This window comes from Papio anubis, chromosome 6 (assembly GCF_008728515.1).
Source record: "Papio anubis isolate 15944 chromosome 6, Panubis1.0, whole genome shotgun sequence".
Classification (NCBI taxonomy): domain Eukaryota; kingdom Metazoa; phylum Chordata; class Mammalia; order Primates; family Cercopithecidae; genus Papio; species Papio anubis.
The window spans coordinates 84,979,160-85,003,117 of NC_044981.1; the positions used below are offsets into that span (position 1 = coordinate 84,979,160).

At 43.4% G+C, this 23,958-nt stretch overlaps 1 protein-coding gene across 2 annotated transcripts in view; it reads right to left on the reverse strand.

Annotated features, from left to right (window-relative positions):
• MDN1 (midasin AAA ATPase 1) overlaps positions 1-23,958 on the reverse strand; it is a 184,501-nt gene that overhangs the window by 143,860 nt on the left and 16,683 nt on the right. For both annotated transcript variants that reach the window (XM_031667313.1, XM_031667312.1), the window contains exons 3-9: positions 15,013-15,237; positions 14,548-14,655; positions 14,203-14,395; positions 10,621-10,863; positions 10,242-10,373; positions 4,581-4,684; positions 1,401-1,515 (exon numbers count right to left, since the gene is read on the reverse strand). In XM_031667313.1, coding sequence (XP_031523173.1) covers positions 1,401-1,515; positions 4,581-4,684; positions 10,242-10,373; positions 10,621-10,863; positions 14,203-14,395; positions 14,548-14,655; positions 15,013-15,237 — 1,120 coding nt within the window. The remainder of the gene's footprint in view (positions 1-1,400; positions 1,516-4,580; positions 4,685-10,241; positions 10,374-10,620; positions 10,864-14,202; positions 14,396-14,547; positions 14,656-15,012; positions 15,238-23,958) is intronic.

A 23,958-nucleotide genomic window follows, 5' to 3' on the forward strand; every position in this document is an offset into this window, starting at 1 on the left:
AAAGGTAGGAAAATATTTGAAGTTTGTGGCCAGGCACAGTGGCTCACACCTATAATGCCAACACTTTAGGAGGCTGAGGCAGGCAGGTCACCTGAGGTCAGGTGTTTGAGACCAGCCTGGCCAGCATGGTGAAACCCCGTCTCTACTAAAAATACAAAAGAAAATAGCCAAGGGTGTGGTGGGCACCTCTAATCCCAGCTACTTGGGAGGCTGAGGCATGAGAATTGCCTGAACCCAGGAGGCGGAGGTTGCAGTGAGCCAAGGTCACGCCACTGCACTCCAGCCTCGGCAACAAGAGCAAAACTCAGTATTCAAAAAAAAAAAAAAAAAAAAGTAGTTTGTTTGGTAACACATATTTACCTATATACCTACATCAAGAAAGGGAAAAGCATCTCTTCCATGTCTGCATGACCACTGACAATGCTTTGTCTGCCACTCTCCTAGATAAAGCATTGAGGAAGGGAAATCTTCCAAGTGAGACGTACAAGGGAAGTAGGGCATGAGCACAGTCAAGTGTAGCATACTTCTTACTGATCTAGGATAACTACAATACTAGAAACGGAATCAATGTAGAAAACCTATAAAGTGATTTACCTCAATTCTCATTAATTCCTAGATCAAAATGTCCATTAAGTTAAGTGTGAAAGATATGACCTCAAATCAACTTAGTAAAATGATCCTGTGGAGACAACTAGGAAAATCTGAATATAATCTAAGAATTCAATGATACTGAGGAATTACTGTTCATTTTATTGTGTATAATAATGTTATTGTGGTTATATATAAAAATGCCGTTAAATTTTTAGAGATGTATGCTGGGAGTTTGCTTTCAAATATATTAGCACAGAAAAAAAAATAGATGAAGCATATACAGTAAAATACTAGCACACAGACTGTAAAATATAGGTTGATGAGTATTCTGGTGGTTTATTACACTATTTCCTATTTCATGCAAGTTTGGAACTTTTCATGTAAAAAAGAAAACCACTGACATCTTCTAAGGCAGTTTATTATACTATTTCCTGTTTTATGCAAGTTTGGAACTTTTCACGTAAAAAAGAAAAGCATTGATTTTTTTTTTTTTTTTTTTGAGATGGAGTCTCACTCTGTAGCCCAGGCTGGCATGCAGTGGCGCTATCTCGGCTCACTGCAAGCTCTGCCTCCTGGGTTCACGCCATTCTCCTGCCTCAGCCTCCCCAGTAGCTGGGACTACAGGCGCCCACCACCACACTCGGCTAATTTTTTGTATTTTTAGTACAGAGGGGGTTTCACCGTGTTAGCCAGGATGATCTCTATCTCCTGACCTTGTGATCTGCCCGCCTCGGCCTCCCAAAGTGCTGGGATTACAGGAGGGAGCCACCGTGCCCGGCCAGCATTGATACTTTGTAAGACCCACATACCTCATTCAGTTCTCGCTTATCCAGGTTATCCAGGTGAATTTTGGTCCAATATTTGTCTAGCAAAGTAGCATGACTGTTTAGCGGTCGATACCAATTTCCTCCACAGCTCAAGAGTCTATGTTTCAAAATAAAAAACACAGTCACACAAAATTCCAAATTTTAATCCTGAATTGTACCTCTGGATATTACTTGCCGTACACTGTCTCACATAGGAAAAAAATTCATAATCCCTTCTGTTTCCAGATACTACACTGTTGGGCTTACAGGGCAGATGACAAATGAAAGGCTGATAGTTAACCCATGTTTGGCTCTTCTCCTAAGAAGCAGTGATAGTGCTTTAATCAAGTATTTTCAAATCACTGCAAATAATTCTACAAGGTAAATGTTTTTATTTCAATGACAGGTTCCTCTTCCTTAAGACATAAATACCTTCAGAAAAGAGAAAGCATAATCTAAGGCTCATAGCATTAACATTAAGTTCACTACTTGTTACCAGAAGCTAGAGTACTTAAAACCATTAAAAATTTCCAGAAGAGAAAAAAGTAGAGAAGGAATATACATTAAACATACACTCTGGGGAAGGTACATGCTTATGCATAAGCCACTTAGTTCTCACAACTGTCCTGAGAGGAAGATGCCATTCTTTTCTTCTGACATAAATGGAAGAGAAGGAAAGAATAGCCCTTATACACTCAGCTGTAACTGAAAATGGCAGAACTGAAAATTGAATTCAAGTTTATCAGATCAAAAGTTTGTCTAACATCTTTCCACGATGTCCCAGGTCTTTCTGGGAAGTGTTTGAATCCACCAAGGAAGAACTTCACTGCCTCTATAAATAAAATTAAGGTCAGCCAAGCTCAGTGGCTCATGTCAGCAGTTCCAGAACTTTGGGAGGTCAAAGCAAGAAGATAGCTTGAGCCCAGGAGTTCGAGACCAGCCTGGGCAACAAATTAAGGCCTCATGTCTTTAAAAAAAAAAAAAAAAAAAAACCAAAACCATAAAATAAGATGGGCGTGGTGGCTCACACCTGTAATTCCAGCACTTTCAGAGGCTGAGGCAGATGGATTGCTTGAGGCCAGAAGTTTGAGACCAGCTTGGGCGACATGGCAAAAACCCCGCCTCTACTAGAAACACAACAATTAGGCATCGTGGCGTGCACCTGTAGTCCCAGCTACCTGGGAGACTAAGGCACGAGAATCGCTTGAATCCGGGAGGCAGAGGTTGCAGTGAGCCAAATCATGCCACTACACTACAGCCTGGGCGACAGAATGAGACTCGGTCTCAAAAAAAATTAATTAAATAAAATTAAAAATCAAGGTCTATCAAAACTAACAGTGCCAGGTACAGTGGCTCATGCCTGTCATAACAACACTTAGAAGGCCACAGTGGAAGGACTGCTTGAGTCCAGGAGTTCAACACCAGCCTGGGAAATGCAGCAAGATCCCATCTCTTAAAGAAAAAAAAAAAAGTTTTTAGCCAGGCATGGTGGTGCACACCTGTACTCCTAGCTACTCAAGAGGCTGAGGCAGGAGGATCACTTGAGCCCAGGAGTTTGTGGTTACAGTAAGATATGATTAAGCCACTGCATTCCAGCCTGGGTACAAAGCAAAACACTGTCTCTAAAAATGAAATAAATGTTTAAAACAAAGGTAACAGGATTGGGCTGGGCACGGTGGCTCACGCCTGTAATCCCAGCACCTTGGGAGGCCAAGGCAGCAGATCATGAAGTCAGGAGATCGAGACCAGCATGCAACATGGTGAAACCCCATCTCTACTAAAAATACAGAAATGAGCCGGGTGTGGTGGCAGGTGCCTGTAATCCCAACTACTTGGGAGGCTGAGGTAGAATTGCTTGAACCCAGGAGGCAGAGGTTGCAATGAGCCAAGATCACACCACTGCACTCCAGCCTGGGCGACAGAACAAGACTCCATCTCAAAAAAAAAAAAAAAAAAAAAAAGTAACAGGGTTAGCTGGGCACAGAGGCATGTGCCTGTAGTTTCAGCTACTTGTGAGGCTGTGCTGGGAAGACTACCTGAGCACTGAAGTTCAAGAACAGCTTGGGCAACACAGTGAGACCCCATTTCAAGAAAAAAAAAAGAGTAATTGGGTCTAGGAAAGTATTCCTTGAGTAATATCAGGTTAGCTCCACACTCCATATAGAAGTGAATGTTTAACTGAGGTAAACACTAATATAATCAATTAACTATAGAATGATGTTAGTTTCACTCATGGGCATTTAAAGACATTGAAGCCTGTAATCCCAGCACTTTGGGAGGCCGAGGTGGGCAGATCACGAGGTCAGGAGATTGAGACCATCCTGGCTAACACGGTGAAACCCCGTCTCTACTAAAAATACAAAAAATTAGCCGGGCATGGTGGCAAGCACCTGTAATCCCAGCCACTGGGAGGCTGCGGCAGGAGAATGGCATGAACCCAGGAGGCGGAGCTTGCAGTGAGCCCAGATCGCACCACTGCACTCCTGCCTGGGCAACAGGGCGAGACTCCATCTCAAAAAAAAATAAATAAATAAATAAAAATAAAGACATTGAAGAAGCTGTGCAGGTAGAGACTAGCAGTAAGAAATAAACTACTGCCTTAAGGTAATTTTAAAATGTAGGCAGGAATATATACTAAGCATGCTCGGTTTTCTTGCTTTTGTTCATGCTTATAGCCAATTAATTTTTCAATTGCCTGAAATCTACCTATCATTATCACCATCATGGCTAGCCATTAACTGGGCATTTAATGTGACAGGTCTTTAGTAGGAGTCATTTCACTTATTCTTTACAGCCACCATTTGAAGATGGCATTATTAACCCCATCATAACCAGACAAGGTATACATAGGTACTAAGTACCAGTGTCAGGACTCAAAACCTGGGCTATCTGACAATAACCTCACCTCTGATTATTTTTTAAAACATGAAATAAGGTGAAGTGTTTTAAAATGGTTACTTATTTTTAAGTGGCGGGGGGGAACCTCTTAGTTTACAAATTATCTTCATTAAAAATAATCAGGAATGAGAAGGTTAGACCTGTTACCACTTCCAACTAACCTTGCTCAAAGTAGACCCAAAGAACTCTATTACAGGACTTCTGGCTCAGCAGACTTCTGGCTCAGCATGCAGACTTATGAGTAAGTGGCTCCAGAGTGAAAACAGAAAGGTTACTAGTACATACCTCCTGGTTGCAAAAAACTGAAATCCAGGTGCCACTTTCAGACAGTCACCTTGGCCAGGAATCAAGAGATCTCCATTCTCCAAGAGAGGGATCAGCACAGAAACCTAAATCAGATAACCGCACTGATAAAGTAAAGCTATTAAGACAGAAGTAATCAAAACAAAACAACCCTCTCTCAAAATGACAGACAGACCCTTAGAGGAAACTTCAGCTCTCATAGTCCAAACTGGAGTCAATATGCAAGCGGGAACGTCTGACTCACCTACACTCCAGCACAATTTATACACTCGACATTCTCGAGTGCCTCCTGTGGATCACAGCCAAGGAAGACACAAGAAGACATAAGAATACAGACAGGACCAAGGCTTTAGAGCCTAGAGGCTGATGGGAGAGGGAAGGCATGCAAATTCCCACACAGCACAATCAGTGTACCCCAGGAGTATACAAAGTCATATATAAAGATAAGAGGGGGTTCTGAATCAGAACAGAATGATTTAGAAGCAGGGCAGTGAAGTCTTCCCAAAGGTAGTGACATTTGCTGAATCTTTAAAGAAGAATGAGCAGAAATTAACCAGGTTTGGTGAAAGAGAAATGGTACGTACACTGCAGGCAGGAGTATGCACGTGCATTTTTTAAAAATTGATAAGCCTAAAAGTCATGGCACAAGAATTCCGTTTTGTTTAGGGTAGAATGTGCATAAGAAGCAGCAGAAAGATGTAAGTCTTAGAGATAAATAATAAAAGACTTCCTGTGCTGAGCTAAGGGCTTTGAACTTTTGCGTAAGTGTTATCGAGAGGCTTTTAGGCTGAAAAGAAAAGAAATAATTTCATTTTTTATTTTAGAAAATCAACTGCGTAGCAATTTGGAAAGGAGCTAGCCTAGAGGAAAAACGGTCAAAAAAGACACTATTCAGATAACAAAGGCAAGACAAATAGGTAGTTAAAATAAGCCAGTACTAAGACAATGGGATAAGAACAAATAAAGAGGTAAGGAAAAGGCAATAAACGATACAGAGACCAACTGAACGAGAGAGGAGGAAGAGGTGTCTAGGGTTTAGAGTGGTAACTTGTGGAAGAAAAGGTGTTCCCTTCGTTTTCTTTTGCCCACTACAAAGTGGTGGTGTTTTTGTTTGTCTTGAGATGGAGTCTCACTCTGTGGCCCAGGCTGAATGATCTCAGCTCGCTGCAACCTCTGACTCTCGGGTTCAAGCAATCCTCCCACCTCAGCCTCCCAAGTAGCTGGGATTACAAGCATGTGCCACCATGCCTGGCGAATATTTGTATTTTTTTCTTTTTTTGGTAAAGACAAGGTTTCACCATGTTGACCAGGCTGGTCTCAAACTCCTGACCTCAAGTGATCCGCCCACCTCAGCCTTCCAAAGTGCTGGGATTACAGGCGTGAGCCACCGCGCCCAGCCAGCAAAGTGGGTTTTGACCCTAACAATTTATTTTTATTTTTTTGCCATAATAGGTTTTGTTTCTGGTTTCCTTTCTTTGTGCTTAAGAAAAGGCAATTCTAAAAAAAAAAAAAAAAAAAAAAGTCCAATTTGGACATCTTGAACTTGTGCTGGCAATGGACATGCAAGTAGAGATTTTTTTTAAGAATGTGGACTAGCCGGGCACAGTGGCTCACGCCTGTAATCCCAGCACTTTGGGAGGCTGAGGCGGGCAGATCACAAGGTCAGGAGATCGAGACCATCCTGGCTAACACGGTGAAACCCCGTCTCTACTAAAAATACAAAAAATTAGCCGGGTGTGGTGGCGGGCATCTGTGGTCCCAGCTACTCGGGAAGCTGAGGCAGGAGAATGGCGTGAACCCGGGAGGCGGAGCTTGCAGTGAGCCGAGATCGCGCCACTGCACTCCAGCCTGGGCAACAGAGCGAGACTCCGTCTCAAAAAAAAAAAAAAAAGAATGTGGACTAGCCTACTTTGCAGACACTGCCACCCCTGGACCCCCCCTGCCACTAGACATAGTCCACCCCACTATGTTCTTCAATATCACCATGAGGATGAGCCCTTGGGCCACATTTCCTTCGAGCTGTTTGCAGACAAGTTTTGAAAGACAGCAAGAACTTTCATGCTAAGCAATGGAGAGAAAGGATTTGGTTATAAGGGTTCCTGCTTTCACAGAATTATTCCAGGGTTTAAGTGTCAGGGTGGTGATGTCACACCCCATAATGGCACCTGCCCCAAGTCCATCTACAGGGAAAAATTTCATTATAAGAACTTCATCCTGAAGCATAAAGACCCTGGCATCTTGTGATTGGCAAATGCTGGAACCTACACAAATGGTTCCTAGTTTTTCATCTGTAGAGTTGAGACTGTGTGGTTGGATGGTAAGCATGTGGTCTTCAGCAAGGTGAAACAAGGCATGAATATTGTGGAGGCCTTCGAGCATTTTGGGTCCAGGAATAACAAGACCAACAAGAAGATCACCACTGCTGACTGGGACAACTAACAAATTTAACCTGTGGGGCCAGGTGCGGTGGCTCATGCCTGTAATGCCAGCACTTTGGGAGGCTGAGGTGGGCAGATCACCTGGGGTAAAGCATTCAAGACCAGCCTGGCCAACAGGTGAAACCCCATCTCTACTAAAAATACAAAAATTAACTGGGTGTGGCAGCACACACCTGTAGTCCCAGCTACTTGGGAGGCTGAAGCCTGAGCCCGGGAGGCAGAGGCTGTGGTGAGCTGAGATCGCGCCACTGCACTCCAACGAGATTCCATCTCAAAAAAAAAAAATTGTATCTTCTCTTAACCATTCCTTCTATAGCCTACAAGAGCACCCTCCACTCCATTTGCTTGCAGTAGGCTATAATTTTTGTGCTCTCACCGCAGTTCTCTGGGTTCCATATTTTCTTATTCCCCTCTACATCTCATTGGATAGCAGAGTCAGGTTTATGGTTAAGAAATAAAAACTAAATAACAACAACAAAAAAAAACAAAGTGTAGACTAGACATATGGATCCAGGAGTTGTGAGTTTATAGAAGTTTCAAAAGAAAAGAAAAAAAAGTGAGAAGAGCAGAGAGGCAAAGAAGAGGGTTCTAAAATATCAGACATAATTTTTTTAAGCATCATTATTTTATACATGGCTAGGACCTGAAAGAGAAGCCCAAAATAATATAAGAGCAACTCCAACATACTCCAAAACTTGAATCTAAAGAAAATTATCCTGAATGAGGTCTGTAAAAGCTACTTTAAAATGATAATGGGTCATCTATGAGCTGAGAAGTTCTGGAAAAAAAACAAAACAGTAAGAGCATCTGAAAAATCTGCACAATGTGCACAGACATCCATAAACCTACTGACAGCCTGACGCAGTAGCTCACGCCTGTAATCCCAGCACTCTGAGAGGCAGAGGCAGCAGATCACTTGAGGTCAGGAGATGGAAACCAGCCTGGCCAACACGGTGAAACCCCATCGCTACAAAAAAATACAAAAATTAGCCAGGCGTAATGGTGTGTGCCTGTAAACCCAGCTACTTGGGAGGCTGAGGCACGAGAATCACTTGAACCCAGGACACAGAGGTTGCAATGAGCCAAGGTCACACCACTGCATTCCAACCTGGGTGACAGAGGGAGACTCTGTCTCAAAAGACAAAAATAAAAATTGGCCGAGCATGGTGGCTCACGCCTGTAATCCTAGCACTTTAAGAGGCCAAGGCAGGCAGATCACTTGGGGTCAGGAATTTTGAGACCAGCCGGGACAACATGGTAAAACCTTGTCTCTACTAAAAGAAATACCGGGCATAGTGGCACATATTGTAATTCCAGCTACTGGGGAGGTTGAGGCGGGAGGATTGCTTGAAACCAAGAGGCAGAGGCTGCAGTGAGCCAAGATCGCACCACTGCACTACAGGCTGGGCGAGAAGAGCAAGACTCTGTCTCAAAAAGAATAATGATAATTAAAAGTAATAATAAAAAATAAAAATAAGTAAACCTAATGACTTCCCAGATAACCTGGTATCTGAAAAAAACTGCCCAAGATGAAGGGCACTAAAAAGGAAAAAAACTCAACAAATATTTTTCAACTGCCCTGTAGTTTACATCTCAGTTTTAATTATAAGTCTCATTGGCAGGAGTTAGCCTTGGCTCTGGGCTTCTTAAAACTGAGTTTCCAGCCCTGTAAAAGTGAACATTAAGACACCAGAACACAGTGATCAAACTGTGAGGCCCTATCTGGGCCAATATACCCAGAACATCTTTACCTCATTATACTCTAAAACACTGATATAACATACACACTTATTTTCAGCTATTCCTTCCTCTTCATCTCTCCCTAAACACACACACACACATACACACACACACACTCTCTCTCTCTCTCTCTCTCGTTCTCCCATATCCAAGACAGAAAAGTCCATACACAGTTAATTTGAGAGGGTTCACCTTAAAAGAAAATTAAAACCGGCCAGGCGCGGTGGCTCACACCTGTAATCCCAGCAGTTTGGGAGGCCGAGGCGGGCGGATTACCTGAAGTCAGGAGTTCATGACCAGCCTGGCCAACATGGTGAAACCCTGTCTCTACTAAAAATACAAAAATTAGCTGGCCATGGAGGAACATGCATGCAATCCCAGCTACCTGGGAGGCTGAGGAGGCAGGAGAATTGTTTGAGCCCGGAAGACGGAGGTTGCAGTGAGCCAAGATCGTGCTACTGCACTCCAGCCTGGCCGACAGAGCAAGTTTCTGTCTCACATAAAAAAGAAAAAGAAAAAAGAAAATTAAAACCGCCGGGTGCGGTGGCTCACACCTGTAATCCCAGCACTTTGGGAGGCCGAGACGGGTGGATCATGATGTCAGGAGATCGAGACCATCCTGGCTAACACGGTGAAACCCTGTCTCTACTAAAAATACAAAAATTAGCCGGGCGCAGTGGCAGGTGCCTGTAGTCCCAGCTACATGGGAAGCTGAGGCAGGAGAATGGCGTGAACCCGGGAGGCGGAGCTTGCAGTGAGTGGAGATCGCACCACTGCACTCCAGCCTGGGCAACAGAGCGAGACTCCGTCTCAGAAAAAAAAAAAGAAAAGAAAAGTAAAACCAATCTCAGGAAAAATCTGTCCAAAGGAAGAATATTTCATCCTGCAATACATTTTTTGTCACTTTTCAGAATACAAAGGCCTCATGGATTGTCTCAATGGCTAATTTCATACATGTAGAAGTGGTCTTTTTACAAACCAAAAAATACATCCAGCATATTTTTCTTAATGAAACAAAGGCAAGCACAGTCTTATTACATCATCTCATCCTTCACTTGTCCTCAGCCCACTGCTCTGCAGCTACTACAGCTAAGAAGCAGGATCTGAAAGTTCTCAATGTACCTGTAACATGGCTGAGATGTTCCAAACCAGACCTATTCTTGGAAAAAGTTGATCTCATATTCAATTAGAGGAGCAAAATGCAACTATGAAACTGGTCACATATTCAACTACTATAGGAAACAGCACAACCAAAATTTTATAGATTCTCTATCAAAAAAGAAACCAGTCAAGTAATTCAGGACCACAAATCAGATCAGGTAAGTAACCATGAAGTACCTGCAACACAGTATGTCTAATCAAATACATTTCTGTTTAAATCATCAACCAGAATCACTATTAACAAAATGCTTTTCCAAGACAGGAAAATACATTAAGGGACAATGAATTTCCTGAGACGACATACCACATCTAAGGGGGCATAGTCAATATCCTCCAGAAGGATCCAGTGGCCCATTGTGGCCGCCTGTGTCAGGGTGCCAGGCTGCCACACAAACTCTCCAGGAACATCTGTGCAACGATACATCCCCAAAAGCATCTGCAGAAAGAAGATAAAGTTATTACTGAAAAACCATACCTGTAGTGGCAATGCTACATCCTTTGATTAACTGTTAATCTTCTATATGTAGGTATAAGTAGGTAGGCACTTGAGGTTTACGTAGGTTGGCCCCAACAGTTATAAGCAAGACCAATAACTATTCTTATATTCCCTTAGTAAAAGCAATATTTTAATGCAAATATTTACAAGCATGACAAGCCACCAAAACTTAACATTTCCTTATTACCTTACTGTCAGTCTGATCTCCAAGCTGGACTTTGAGAAGCTGAGGAGGCTTCGTTCTACCTGTCATTGCAGCTAAATATTCAACTAAGGAAGTTTTGCCGCATCCTATTGGTCCTTCCAACAACACAGCATTCTGAGAAGCAACCGCCATAGCCAGGGTCTGAAGATTTTTGCAGACAGACTCAACCAGCACATAAGACCTAAGTGCCAGCTCCTGTTCACGTGAAGAACTCCTATTACCACCCTAAAGGGGCAAGACAAAAGCCATGTCAAGCAGAGTTCTTCCCCCAAGGAACACAAGTTAATTTCTACAGTAAGCCTTCTACTAACCTTACACAAACCTCTGTAAGCAAATTAGTAGTATCAAAACTATAATAACAACAGGTATGTCATCTAAAGATCTCTTCGGCATGGTGGCCCATGCCCAATCTCAGCTACTGAAGTGCTGAGGTGGCAGTATCATTTCATCTCAGGAGTTCAAGGATAGTAAGCCATGATCACACCACTGCACTCCAGCCTGGGTGACACAAAGAGACCCTGACTCTAAAAATAAACAAATTTTTATTTTTAAAAATAAAGCAAGGGGCCAGGTGTAGTAGCTCACGCCTATAATCCCAGTACTTTGTGAAGCCAAGGCAAGTGGATCACCTGAAGTCAGGAGTTTGAGATCAGCCTGGCCAACGTGATGAAACCCCGTCTCTACTAAAAATACAAAAACATTAGCTGGACGTGGTGGCATATGCCTGTAATCCCAGCTACTCAGGAAGCTGAGGCTGGAGAATCACTTGAACCCAGAAGGCAGAGGTTGCAGAGGGCCAAGATCGTGCCACTGCACTCCAGCTGGGCAACAAAAGCAAAACTCAGTCTCAAAAAAAAACAAAAAAATAAAAATAAAAATAAAGCAAGGATCTGATTTTTTTTTCCTTTCCATTTTATTGGGGGTAAGGGATGCCGTGGGAAGTAGGGAAGCAGAATTTGTTGGCAAATGTAAGAAAGTCTTCCAAAGTTTAAGTAGCCAAAAAAGCTGATGCACAAAGGTGGGGAAGTGCAAACTTCATCTATTACTGTTGGATTTTTCTTTTCTTTCTTTCTCCATATTCTAGGATTTCCCATCTGAGATCACAAATACACACAATACATTTAAGAGACAATCAGGGAAATATAGACCCTGAGAGGATATCTTATAATTTTTTTTTTTTTTAAGGTATAACAACAGTACCAGGGTTATTTTTTAAGTTTGTTTCCTTTAGAGAGAGATATATATATATCTATGTGTATACATATATCTATATATATATATTCAGTATATAACTGAAATATTTTCATATAAAATAGTATGATGCCTGGTATTTGCTTCTAAGTAACATAATGTGAGGAAGTCATGCAAAAATATAAATGAAAGGTAACTGATAATTATTGAATACCCAGGTCCATTGGGTCCGCGGGTATTCACTATACCATTCTTTCTACTTTGGAATATGTGTGACATTTTCTGTAACAAAAAGTAAAAAAGAATATTAAAATGCACCCAGTAAGTTTAATGAGAAAGAATTTCAGCTTTGCAAGATGAAAACATTCTCAGTCAGATGTGGTGGCTGGCTTACACCTGTAATTCCAGCACTTTGGGAGGCTGAGGAGGGAGGATGGCTTGAGACTAGGAGTTCAAGACTAGCCTGGACAACATAGTGAGACTCTGTCGCTACAAAAAATTTAAAAATTAGCCAGGCATGCTGGCACACACCTGTAGTCCCAGCTACTCAGGAGGCTGAGGTGGGAGGACCCCTTGAGCCTAGGAGTTTGAAGTTACAGTGAGCTACAATCACAGCACTGCATTCCAGCCTGGGCAACAGAGTAAGACCCCATCTCAAAAAACTAAAAAATTTTTCTAGAGACTGGTTAAATAACAATGTGAACTAATGTGTAAAGTTAAAAATGTTAACATGGTAAATGTCGTATCAAAATTTTTATACTTTTTAAATAATAACAATGCATCCAATATACATAGGGAGAAAAGGGGAATGATTTATAACTTTTAAGGGGAAGTTCTCAAATATAGCTGGTTACCTAAAAACACGTGAGGACTAAAAGAAATTCAGAGCTGGAAGCTCTTGAACTTTCCTCAGGGCTGTCCCTCTCAAAAATTTAGCAGGCAGGCGCAACTCTACCCTGCACTTCGGCCCCAGGGTCCCCAATGCTAACCAACAGCAGGGCCATTCTAACCAGAATCCTTCCCTATGTTAAAATCCTAATGCCCTAAACATAATCTAGGTTGGGATACTGGTTACAGGATACATGGGATACTGGTTACAGGAATAAAGAGGGAGTGGGGAAGGGGACAGGTCTTCACAACTAGAAAAAAACACAAAGAGCTTTGGAAGTACTGGGTGTTTGGTATTATTTATATGAAGTTTATGAATAATCACTGACTACACTTATGACAATGTGCATTTTCCTATATGTATATTACACTATTTTTTTTTAATACTACTGACCAGAACCCAACTGATGCTTCAAGAAATGACCCAGAACTTATTCCAAGAAGAAAAGTGGGTGGGCTGGGCGCAGTGGCTCACACCTGTAATCTCAGCACTTTGGCAGTCTGAGGCAGGTGGATCACCAGGTCAGGCGTTCGAGACCAGGCTGGCCAACAGAGTGAAATTCTGTCTCAACTAAAAATACAAAAAATTAGCCAGGCGTGGTGGGGGGCACCTGTAATCCCAGCTACTCGGGAGGCTGAGGCAGAAGAATCACTTGAACCTGGGAGGTGGAGGTTGCAGTGAGCCGAGGTTATGCCACTGCACTTGCACTCCAGACCATCAGACAAAGTGACAACTGACTGAAGACTGCTATGGAAAAAAGAGACTGGTTCCCAATAGTGCCAGATTTATGATCTATAAGCCTGTTCAAGTATGGTCTCTGGTCTCAAGCCATTCGTGGAAAGAAGTTTGTTGCATATGGCTAGTTCACTAGCTACTGGACTCTCACACAATGAGATAGTTCTGAAAGAAGAGGCTGCTGGGAGTTATCTCTAGACCTAGGCCTGTCTTTGCCACAGAGCAGTCCAAAGGTCTCCAGCAAGTAATTCTGCCTTTGAATTACATCAACATAGGATCCTAACGTGCTACAGAACTTCACAGTTTTTGCAGTAAGCAAACAAGAAAATATACGGATGAGCTCTGCTCAAGTTAAAGGCATCACATAGGCACCATTAGTTTCTAATGTCATATTAAACAGGGACAGGCTGAGTGCAGTGGCTCACGCCTGTAATCCCAACACTTTGGGAGGCTGAGGTGGCATGATCCCTTGAGGCCAGGGGTTCCAGACTGGCACAGACAACATAGTGAGACCCCGTCTCTATAATTTAAAAAATTAACAAAAAATAAAAACAGGAACAGTGGGAATATCAGGGGAAAAGCCCAAGATTAATTTCTTTTTAATTTCTCCCTGAATACTTCCAAAAATGGAGTAGCAATTTAACAAATTAATTTAGCTCACACCTGGTACATAGAGCCCAGCCAAAGACAGAGCACGCTCAGTGTTTAGTAGGAGGAAGGGGACATACCCCCTACTGATACCAACATACCAGCTCTCCAGGGGCTGGCGGCTGCCCAGGCAGTACCACACCACAAACAGCTGTCACCCTAGGGGAGAGGTCAGACGAAACAAGGTGTCCCTGTAAGTACTGCAGCTCCTTCTCCTTACACCAAAGGGAGGCTTCTGGATTGGCCAAAACCAAGGCCTTCTCCAAATCCTGCAACTGGGCCTCTTCTAACAACCTAAGAGAAAGGAGAGTCTCGTCAATTACCTTATCACTCAGAAGTGCAACAGCAAGACCTGCAGTCACCTCTGGCCTGTCGCCCCAAGAAAAAACAAAAAATAAAAAATAAAGAAATGCTATAGCAATACCTCCATGAAGGTTCCTGCTTACCTCAACCTGAAATGGATCAATTCATCACTATTAAATATCTTCTTAAGAAATGATAACTTGTGCTCTTCATTCATACAGGTGACCAAAGCAAGACAATTGGCTGTATACCTAGGGAAAAAGAAAGTATGTAAATTCAGTTTTTCTACAGTTAATTATAAAGAATAAAATTCACTAGCCAACTGAACACTAGAAAAGGAAATCTCCATTATTACAACACAATTAAGAAGAGAAAATACAAATCAGGCACAACGGATTTACTTGATGGAACATGAAAAAGGTGAGACTCCATTCATATCATCTCATTTTCTTCTGCAATGACACATGATTAAAGAAAGTAAAACCCCAAAAGCCACAAGAACAAAATTAACGAAGTTTAAATGGTTTCCTTTCCCTCGAGACACACACAACTCCACACATGCCCTGTACCATCCCCACACTAGAAGTGCAAAAAAAACAGCTACGCACCAGCGAACCAAGGTGTCATGGCTTCTGAGGAGAGGGACACACACACTCCAGTCCCAGAGCTCCCGGAACACAGACTGCTCCTGCTGCAGAAACTTGTAGGCTGCTTCCATTAGGTCCCGGAGCTTCATCCTCCTACGTCCATAGCGGACTGGATTAGCATCTGAACTCTCCAGGAATAGTCTTTGAAAGACTGGGGACGTGTCCTTGAAATACCTCAGGGCAAACCTTCAAACACAAAGAATACAGACATCCCCAACTTAACAATGGTTGGACTTAATTTTTCTGCTTTTTAATAGTTTATCAGAGTATTAAATGCATTTTCAACTTAAGCTATTTTCAACAAGGAGTATCTATATTTTCATTGATTGCTGGGAATATCATAGAACACATCTCTCTACTCTGACCAAACCACAGAACAGAACTCCCAAAGGTCTGAGAAAGCAGGGGAATGAATGCTGAAGCTACCTAGTCCTAAAATTGTATCCCTGTTCAATTTCAGGAACCAGGACAACAGCATGAGATAATTCTGACTAAGAGGATACAAAAATCTAAAGTAATTACCTACAAAAGTAGGGGGTACTTAAAGTGTTTACAACTGAAAAGGCACTCATTTCCAACAAACATTTATTCAGTTCTATGAGCCAAATACCGTGTTAACAACTGGGATTCAAAACCAAAGAGATACTTTTCTTGAGGAGTTTGCTGCCTAGTAAGGAAGACAGCCACTTTTAGAAACACTAAGAGACATACACACACAAGAGTCAACTGAATCTGGGGAGAATCAAGAAGAGATGCTTAAGTTACACCTTAATGAATGAAGAGGACAAGCCTGGGCAACATAGTGAGACCTCATTCCTACGAAAAATTAAAAAAAAATTAGCGGGGTATAGTGGAGCCTGAAGCCTATTCAGGAGCCTGAAGCTGGAAGATCATTTGCCAGGTTCAAGGTTACAATGAACTATGAAGGTGCCACTGCATTCCAGCCTGGATGACAGAGCAAGACCTTGCCTCAAAATAGGTAAATGAACTGCAAACCCTTTGCTAGATTAACTAAGATAAAAAAGATTCGAATGAACTAAAATCAGAAATAAAAGACGGGACTGGGTGTGGTGGCTCACACCTGTAATTCCAGCACTTTGGGAGGCTGAGGTGGGTGGATCACCTGAGGTCAGGAGTTCTAGACAGCTGGACCAATATGGTGAAACCCATCTATACTAAAAACACAGAATTAGCCGGGCGTGGTGGTGGCGCATGCCTGTAATTCCAGCTATTTGGGACGTTGAAGCAGGAGAATCGCCTGAACCCAGGAAAGGGAGGTTGCAGTGAGGTGAGATCACACCACTGCACTCAAGCCTGAAGGACACAAGAGGGGACATTATATTATATAACCAATGCCATGGAAATAAAAAATATTATTAAAACTTTGAACAAGGCCAGGCACAGTGGCTCACACCTGAAATCCCAGCACTTTGGGAGGCTGAGGTGGGAGGATCACTTTAGGTAAGGAGTTCAAGACCTGCCTGGCCAACATGGTAAAACTCCGTCTCTACTAAAAACACAAAATTAGCCGGGTGTGGTGGTGCATGCCTGTAATCCCAGCTACTCAGGAGGCTGAGGCAGGAGAATCACTTGAGCCTGAGACGGAGGTTACAGTGAGCCGAGATCATGCCATTGCACTCCAGCCTGGGCGACAAGAGTAAAACTCTGTCTCAAAAAAAACTTCGAACATTATAAAGAAATGGAAAATATGTACAGATCACTAAGTAACTAGTAAGCAGATTTAGTCAGTAATCAAAAACTTCCCATCAAAGAAAAGCCTAGACTGCACTAGAGAAAAGCTTGATGAGTACACTAGGGAATTCTACCAAACACTGAAAGAATAATTAACACTAATCCTAATGAACCTTAATGTAATCGGGTAGACTTCGAGTAGGCTCATCAATTGTAAAAAATGCACAAGTCTGATGGGAGATGCTGATAATGAGGAGGCTATGCATGTGTGTGTGGGTACAGTGTGTATATGGGAAATCTCTGTACCTTCCTCTCAATTTTGCTGTGAGCCTAAAATGGCTCTAAATTAAGTATTAAAAAATAAAAATAATTAGCATGCATTAAATGTTTGTTTTTAATTTTATAAAAATTTCTGGGCTGGGCGCAGTGGCTCACACCTGTAATCCCAGCACTTTGGGAGGCTAAGGCAGGTGGATCACCTGAGGTCAGGAGTTCGAGACCAGCCTGACCAACATGGAGAAACCCCATGTCTACTAAAAATACAAAATTAGCCAGGCGTGGTGACACAAGCCTGTAATCCCAGCTACTCAGGAGGCTGAGGCAGAAGAATTGCTTCGACCTGGGAGGCGAAGGTTTCGATGAACTGAGATGGCACCATTGCACTCCAGCATGGGCAATGAGAGTGAAATTCCATCTCAACAACAACAACAAAAATTTCTGGTCAGGCGAAGTGGCTCACGCCTGTAATCCCAGCACTTTGGGAGGCCAAGGCAGGCGGATCACAAGGTCAAGAGATCAAGACCATCCTGGCCAATGTGGTAAAACCCCGTCTCTACTAAAAATACAAAAATTAGCTGGGTGTGGTGGCACATGCCTGTAGTCCTAGCTAACTGGGAGGCTGAGGCAGGAGAATCGCTTGAACCCGGGAGGGAGGCAGAGGTTGCAGTGAGCCAAGATCACGCCACTACACTCCAGCCTGGCGACAGAGCGAGACTCCACCTTAAAAAAAAAAAAATTCTATCTTAAAAAATTGTGTACAAACGTTCAAAAATGGACTGTGGTCGGTGGCTGTGTTGTTCCCCGATAAAGGTACGTGGTTGTTGGCCGCAACCTCTGGGCTGGGATGATTCACATTCCTAGTGGAGGCAGGGGAACCCAGCTGGAGCTGTGGCCAGTACAGTAGTAGCAGTTGGACTGATTTGCTGCCATGGGATTCGTAGGCCATTATGTTTTGCAAGCCATGAAGCATATGGAACCTCAAGTAAAACCTCAAGTTTTTCAAAGTCTACCAAAATCTGCCTTCAGTGGTGGCTATTACAGAGGTGGGTTTGAATTAAAAATGACAAAACAGAAGGCAGCATCAATACTAGGTCTAAGGCCTACTGCCAATATGAGATGCTGATTAATGAATGATGCTCTTAATCCAAGTAAAAGAGGATCTCCCTACACACCACCCAAAAGCAGAGAAGCTAAAGATTTACTAGAAAGTCGGCCGGGCATGGTGGCTCATGCCTGTAATCCCAGCACTTTGGGAGGCTGAGGCAGGTGGATCATGAGGTCAGGAGATCGAGACCATCCTGGCTAACATAGTGAAACCCCGTCTCTACTAAAAATACAAAAAAAAAATTAGCTGGGTATGATGGCAGGTGCCTGTAGTCCCAGCTACTCGGGAGACTGAGGCAGGAGAATGACAAGAACCCAGGAGGCGGAGCTTGCAGTGAGCCAAGATAGCACCACTGCACTCCAGCCTGGGCGACAGAGAGAGACTCCATCTCAAAAAAAAAAAAAAAGGAAGATTTACTAGAAAGTCAAATTAAAAAGTGAAGTAGGCTGGGTGCAGCGGCTCATGCCTGTAATCCCAGCACTTTAAGAGGCCAAGACAGGTGGATCACCTGAGGTTGGGAGTTCGAGACCAGCCTGACCAACATGGAGAAACCCCACCTCTACTAAAAAAACAAAATTAGCCATGTGTGGTGGTGATCCCACCTACTTGGGAGGCTGAGGCAGGAGAATCACTTGAACCTGGGAGGCAGAGGTTGCGGTGAGCCTAGATGGCGCCATTACACTCCGGCCCAGGCAATAAGAGCGAAACTCCGTCTCAAAAAAAAAAAGTGAAGCAAATTTATAATTTTTTTTTTTTTTTTTTTTTTTTTTGAGATGGAGTCTTGCTCTGTTGCCCAGGCTGGAGTGCAGTGGCCGGATCTCGGAGCTCACTGCAAGCTCCGCCTCCCGGGTTTACGCCATTCTCCTGCCTCAGCCTCCCGAGTAGCTGGGACTACAGGTGCCCGCAACCTCACCCGGCTAGTTTTTTTTGTATTTTTTTAGTAGAGACGGGGTTTCACCGGGTTAGCCAGGATGGTCTCGATCTCCTGACCTTGTGATCTGCCCGTCTCGGCCTCCCAAAGTGCTGGGATTACAGGCTTGAGCCACCGCGCCCGGCCTGTATGATGAATTTTAAGTTCATATTAGTTTATGTATGAGTAGCAAGTTTTTTTTTTTTTTTTTTTGAGACGGAGTCTCGCGCTGTCGCCCAGGCTGGAGTGCAGTGGCCGGATCTCAGCTCATTGCAAGCTCCGCCTCCCGGGTTCACGCCATTCTCCTGCCTCAGCCTCCCGAGTAGCTGGGACTACAGGCGCTGCCACCTCGCCCGGCTATTTTTTGTATTTCTTAGTAGAGACGGGGTTTCACCGTGTTAGCCAGGATGGTCTCGATCTCCTGACCTCGTGATCCGCCCATCTCGGCCTCCCAAAGTGCTGGGATTACAGGCTTGAGCCACCGCGCCCGGCCAGAGTAGCAAGTTTTTATAACAAAATGCCTGAGTTAAAATTTTTGAAAATAATTTAGCACGAGCTAAAAATAAAAAATAAAAGCAATTGACTGTAGTGATGACTGCATATATTGATGAAAATACTAAAACCACTGAATTGTACTTTTATAATATAGAAACTATCTCAATAAAGCCATATTTAAAATGTGTGCATATTAATGTACTTGTGTGTATACTCTGATGTGTGCAAGAGTGAGGAAAGACAATGGGGAGAAAACATACCAAAATATTAATACCAGCTATCTTTGGAGGGTATGGTTTCAGGGTGGAGAAGACCTTTAGCTTCCTACCATTCTGTATTGTTGAATGTTATTTGAATATATCACTTCTGGAACTAAAAGAAGAAAAGGGGAAATAGGTATTATACTACTAGGGCATTATTTTCCTCACAGGGATACAGTGAGAATAAAGTAGTTCTTGGAGAGGAAGAAAAGTCTAAAAACAAACAAGATGTTACCTTTAAGCATTTCTAGATACAGTTTTTAACTAAAACGTGTAAGAGCAGAACTATTTTGGTCCCTCATTCTGCTGTATGACTGCATGACTGGTCACATAGATACAGTACCTTACACACGGACTATGTCTTTGAAAAGAAAGTGCATGCTCCAGCACAACAATCCATCTGCTATTCTTCATAAAGGCTGTGACTGGGCCCACCCACTATTGCTCTTACCAATCAAAAGACAGACAGCACTGATGTGGGACACGTGCCCAGCACAAACCAGCAGCAGATGCAAAACTGAAACCAAGAAATTAATCTAAAACGCAATCCAAATAAACTGTACACTTAAAAATAGTGAAGTTGGGCCGGGGGCAGTGGCTCACACCTGCAATCCCAACACTTTGGGAGGCCGATGCGGGTGGATCACCTAAGGTCAGGAGTTCAAGACCAGCCTGGCCAATATGGTGAAATCCCCACCTCTACTAAAAATACAAAATTAGCCAGGTGTGGTGGCACATGCCCATGATGCCAGCTACTTTGGAGGCTGAGGCAGGAGAATCACTTGAACCTGGAAGGTGGAAATTGCAGTGAGCCATTGCATTCCAGCCTGGACAACAAGAACGAAACTCCGTCTCCAAAAAAAAAAAAAATAGTAAAGGTGATAAATTTTATGCATTTTCCTACCACAACGGGAAAAAAGTGTATACACATTTTTAAGAATGAAACTTGGCCGGGCGCGGTGGCTCAAGCCTGTAATCCCAGCACTTTGGGAGGCCGAGACGGGCGGATCACGAGGTCAGGAGATCGAGACCATCCTGGCTGACACGGTGAAACCCCGTCTCTACTAAAAATACAAAAAACTAGCCGGGCTTGGTGGCTGGCGCCTGTAGTCCCAGCTACTCGGGAGGCTGAGGCAGGAGAATGGCGTAAACCCAGGAGGAGGAGCTTGCAATGAGCTGAGATCCGGCCACTGCACTCCAGCCTGGGCGACAGAGCGAGACTCCGTCTCAAAAAAAAAAAAAAGAATGAAACTTAAATTTTGTTAAAAACTTGAGCTTATTTGTGATATATGTTTAGTTTTCAATCTGGTTCCAGGACAGAGCTCCAGGAATTGTAATTGCCAATGCAGTAAGAGCTATTCTTTTGTTATTCAACCCCCTTTCAATCACACCTGAGTTTATGTTAATGAGGTGACAATGGGAAAGTCCCTAAGGAGCAGGGAGGGTGGGGGAGGGCCACAGGTTGGTTGCCAGGAGAACCAACCAAGTGATAATAGAGGTAAAACTTTCAGCCCAACTGCCAAAGAGAGAGGGGATGAAGGTTAAGATGATCTCCAATGGTCAAAGATATAATCAATGCCGGGCGCAGTGGCTCACGCCTGTAATCTCAGCACTTTGGGAGGCTGAGGCAGGTGGACTGCCTAAGGTCGGGAGTTTGAGACCAGCCTGGCCAACATGGTGAAATCTTGTTTCTAAAAAATACAAAATTAGCTGGGCCTGGTGGCATATGCCTGTAATCCCTGCTACTAGGGAGGCTGAGGCAGGAGAATTGCTTGAACTTGGGAGGCAGAGGTTGCGGTGAGCCGAGATCGTGCCATTGCACTCCAGCCTGGGCAACAAGAGTGAAACTCCGCCTCAAAAAAAAAAAAAAAAAAGATATAATTAATCATGCCTTCCTAATGAAATATCCATTAAAAAAAAAACAAAAAAACCCAAGTCGGGTGCAGTGGCTCACATCTGTAATCCCAGCACTTTAGAAGGCCTAGGTGGGCGGATCACCTGAGGTCGGGAGTTTGAAACCAGTCTGACCAACATGGAGAAACCCCGTTCTACTAAAACTACAAAATTAGCCAGGAATGGTGGCACATGCCTGTAATCCCAGCTACTCGGGAGGCTGAGGGAAGAGAATCACTTGAACCTGGGAGGCGGAGGTTGCGGTGACATGAGATCGCGCCACTGAAGTCCAGCCTGAGCAACAAGAGCGAAACTCCGTCTCAAAACAACAACAACAACAAAAATAAATGGGGTCCCGAGAGCTTTCAGGGTAGTAAACAAATGGAGGTGCTGAGAGGGTGCTGCAGCTGGCGGGGGGGCATAGATGCTTACTGTCCCCTTCCCCCATGCCTTGTCCTGTGCATCTAACTGGCTCTTCCTGAGTTGTATCCTTTTCTAATACACTTATAATCTGGTAAAGAAACTGTTTTCCTGAGTTCTGTGAGCCATTTTAGCAAATAATCAAACCTGAAGAGGTAGGTCAAGGAAGTCTCTGATTTATAGCCTTTTGGTCAGATGCATATATGATAACCTAGACTTGAGATTCTTGTCTAGAGAGGGGGTGTGCAGGGGAGGAATGGTGAGATACTCTTGTGGGACTGAATTCTTAACCTGTGGGGTCAGTACTAACTCCAGATAGATAATCTCAGAGTTGAATTGAATTGTAGGCTACCAAACCGGTGTCAGACAATTGATAGATACAGGTAAAAAGTCACACATCTGGTGTTAGAAGTGATGTGTTCTGCAAATGTAGAGGAAAAGGAACTGTATTTTCTTCTTTACTAGTCCAGGATACTTCTGTGTATTGCAGACACGATTCATAGCAGGTGCTGGTCAAGTCAGTATAGGTAAAATTTAGAAATAATGTTACACTCTGACATAACATTAAAGGAAAATAATTTCTGGGTGTGGTAGCTCACGCCTGTAATCCCAGCACTTTGGGAGGCTGAGGCAGGCAGATCACTTGAGGCTAGGAGTTCAAGACTGGCCTGGACAACATGGTGAAAACCCAAAAAAATACAAAAGTTAGGCCAGGCACAGTGGCTTACACCTATAATCCCAGCAATTTGGGAGGCCGAGGTAGGCGGATCGCGAGGTCAGGAGTTCAAGACCAGCCTGGCCAACATAGTGAAACCCCATCTCTACTAAAAATACAAATATTAGCCAGGTGCGGTGGCACGCACCTGTAGTCCCAGCTACTTGGAGTGGGGGTGAGGTGGGAGAATCGCTTAACCCGGGAGGCAGAGGTTGCAGTGAGCCAAGACCACACCACTGCACTCCAGCCTAGGTGACAGAGTGAGACTTGGTCTCAAAAAAACAAAACACAAGAAAACACAAAAATTAGCGGGGCGTGATGGTGGGACAATCACTTGAACCGGGAGGCGGAGGTTGCAATGAGCCAAGATTGTGCCACTGCACTCCAGACTGGGTGACAGAGTGAGACCCTGTCTCAGAAAAAAAAAAAATCAGCCAAGTATAGTGATGTGCATCTGTAGTCCCAGCTATTCAGGAGACTGAGGCATGAGAATCACTTGAACCCAGGAGGAGGAGGTTGCAGTGAGGCGAGATCGTGCCACTGCACTCCAGCCTGGGCGACAGAGTGAGACTGCTTCAAAAAGAAAAAAAAAGAAAATAATCAACACCTATTGTGTCATTCTAACCTTCTGAAACTGTCTCCAAAGCTATAGCTGAGGGAATTTGGGAGCACAAGTTTAATCAAGGTGAAAAGAAAGCAAGGAACAAATTGCATAATTTTTTATAAGACAGAACTTTGATACCTGACATATCAAAATAGAGAAAGCCAGGAATGTTCTCAGAGTCCTGATCTTTACTTGGCTGTATATTTTCTAGTTCCATTAAACCAGGTCCATTTTTTTCTCATCCCCTTTTAGAAAAACTCATACCAACAGTGTTCTCCCCCCAAGTCTTCATTTCTTATTTCCTCATTCAAGGACCAGATTAGATATCATACTTCCAAGAAAGCCAGTGTATTTATTATACTGATGAAGACTAATAAATAAAACATTGGATATAAGAAACGTCCTGTTGGCCGGGCACAGTAGCTCACGCCTGTAATCCCAGCACTTTGGGAGGCTGAGGCAGGCAGATCACGAGGTCAAGAGATTGAGACCATCCTGGCCAACATGGTGAAACCCCGTCTCTACTAAAAATAC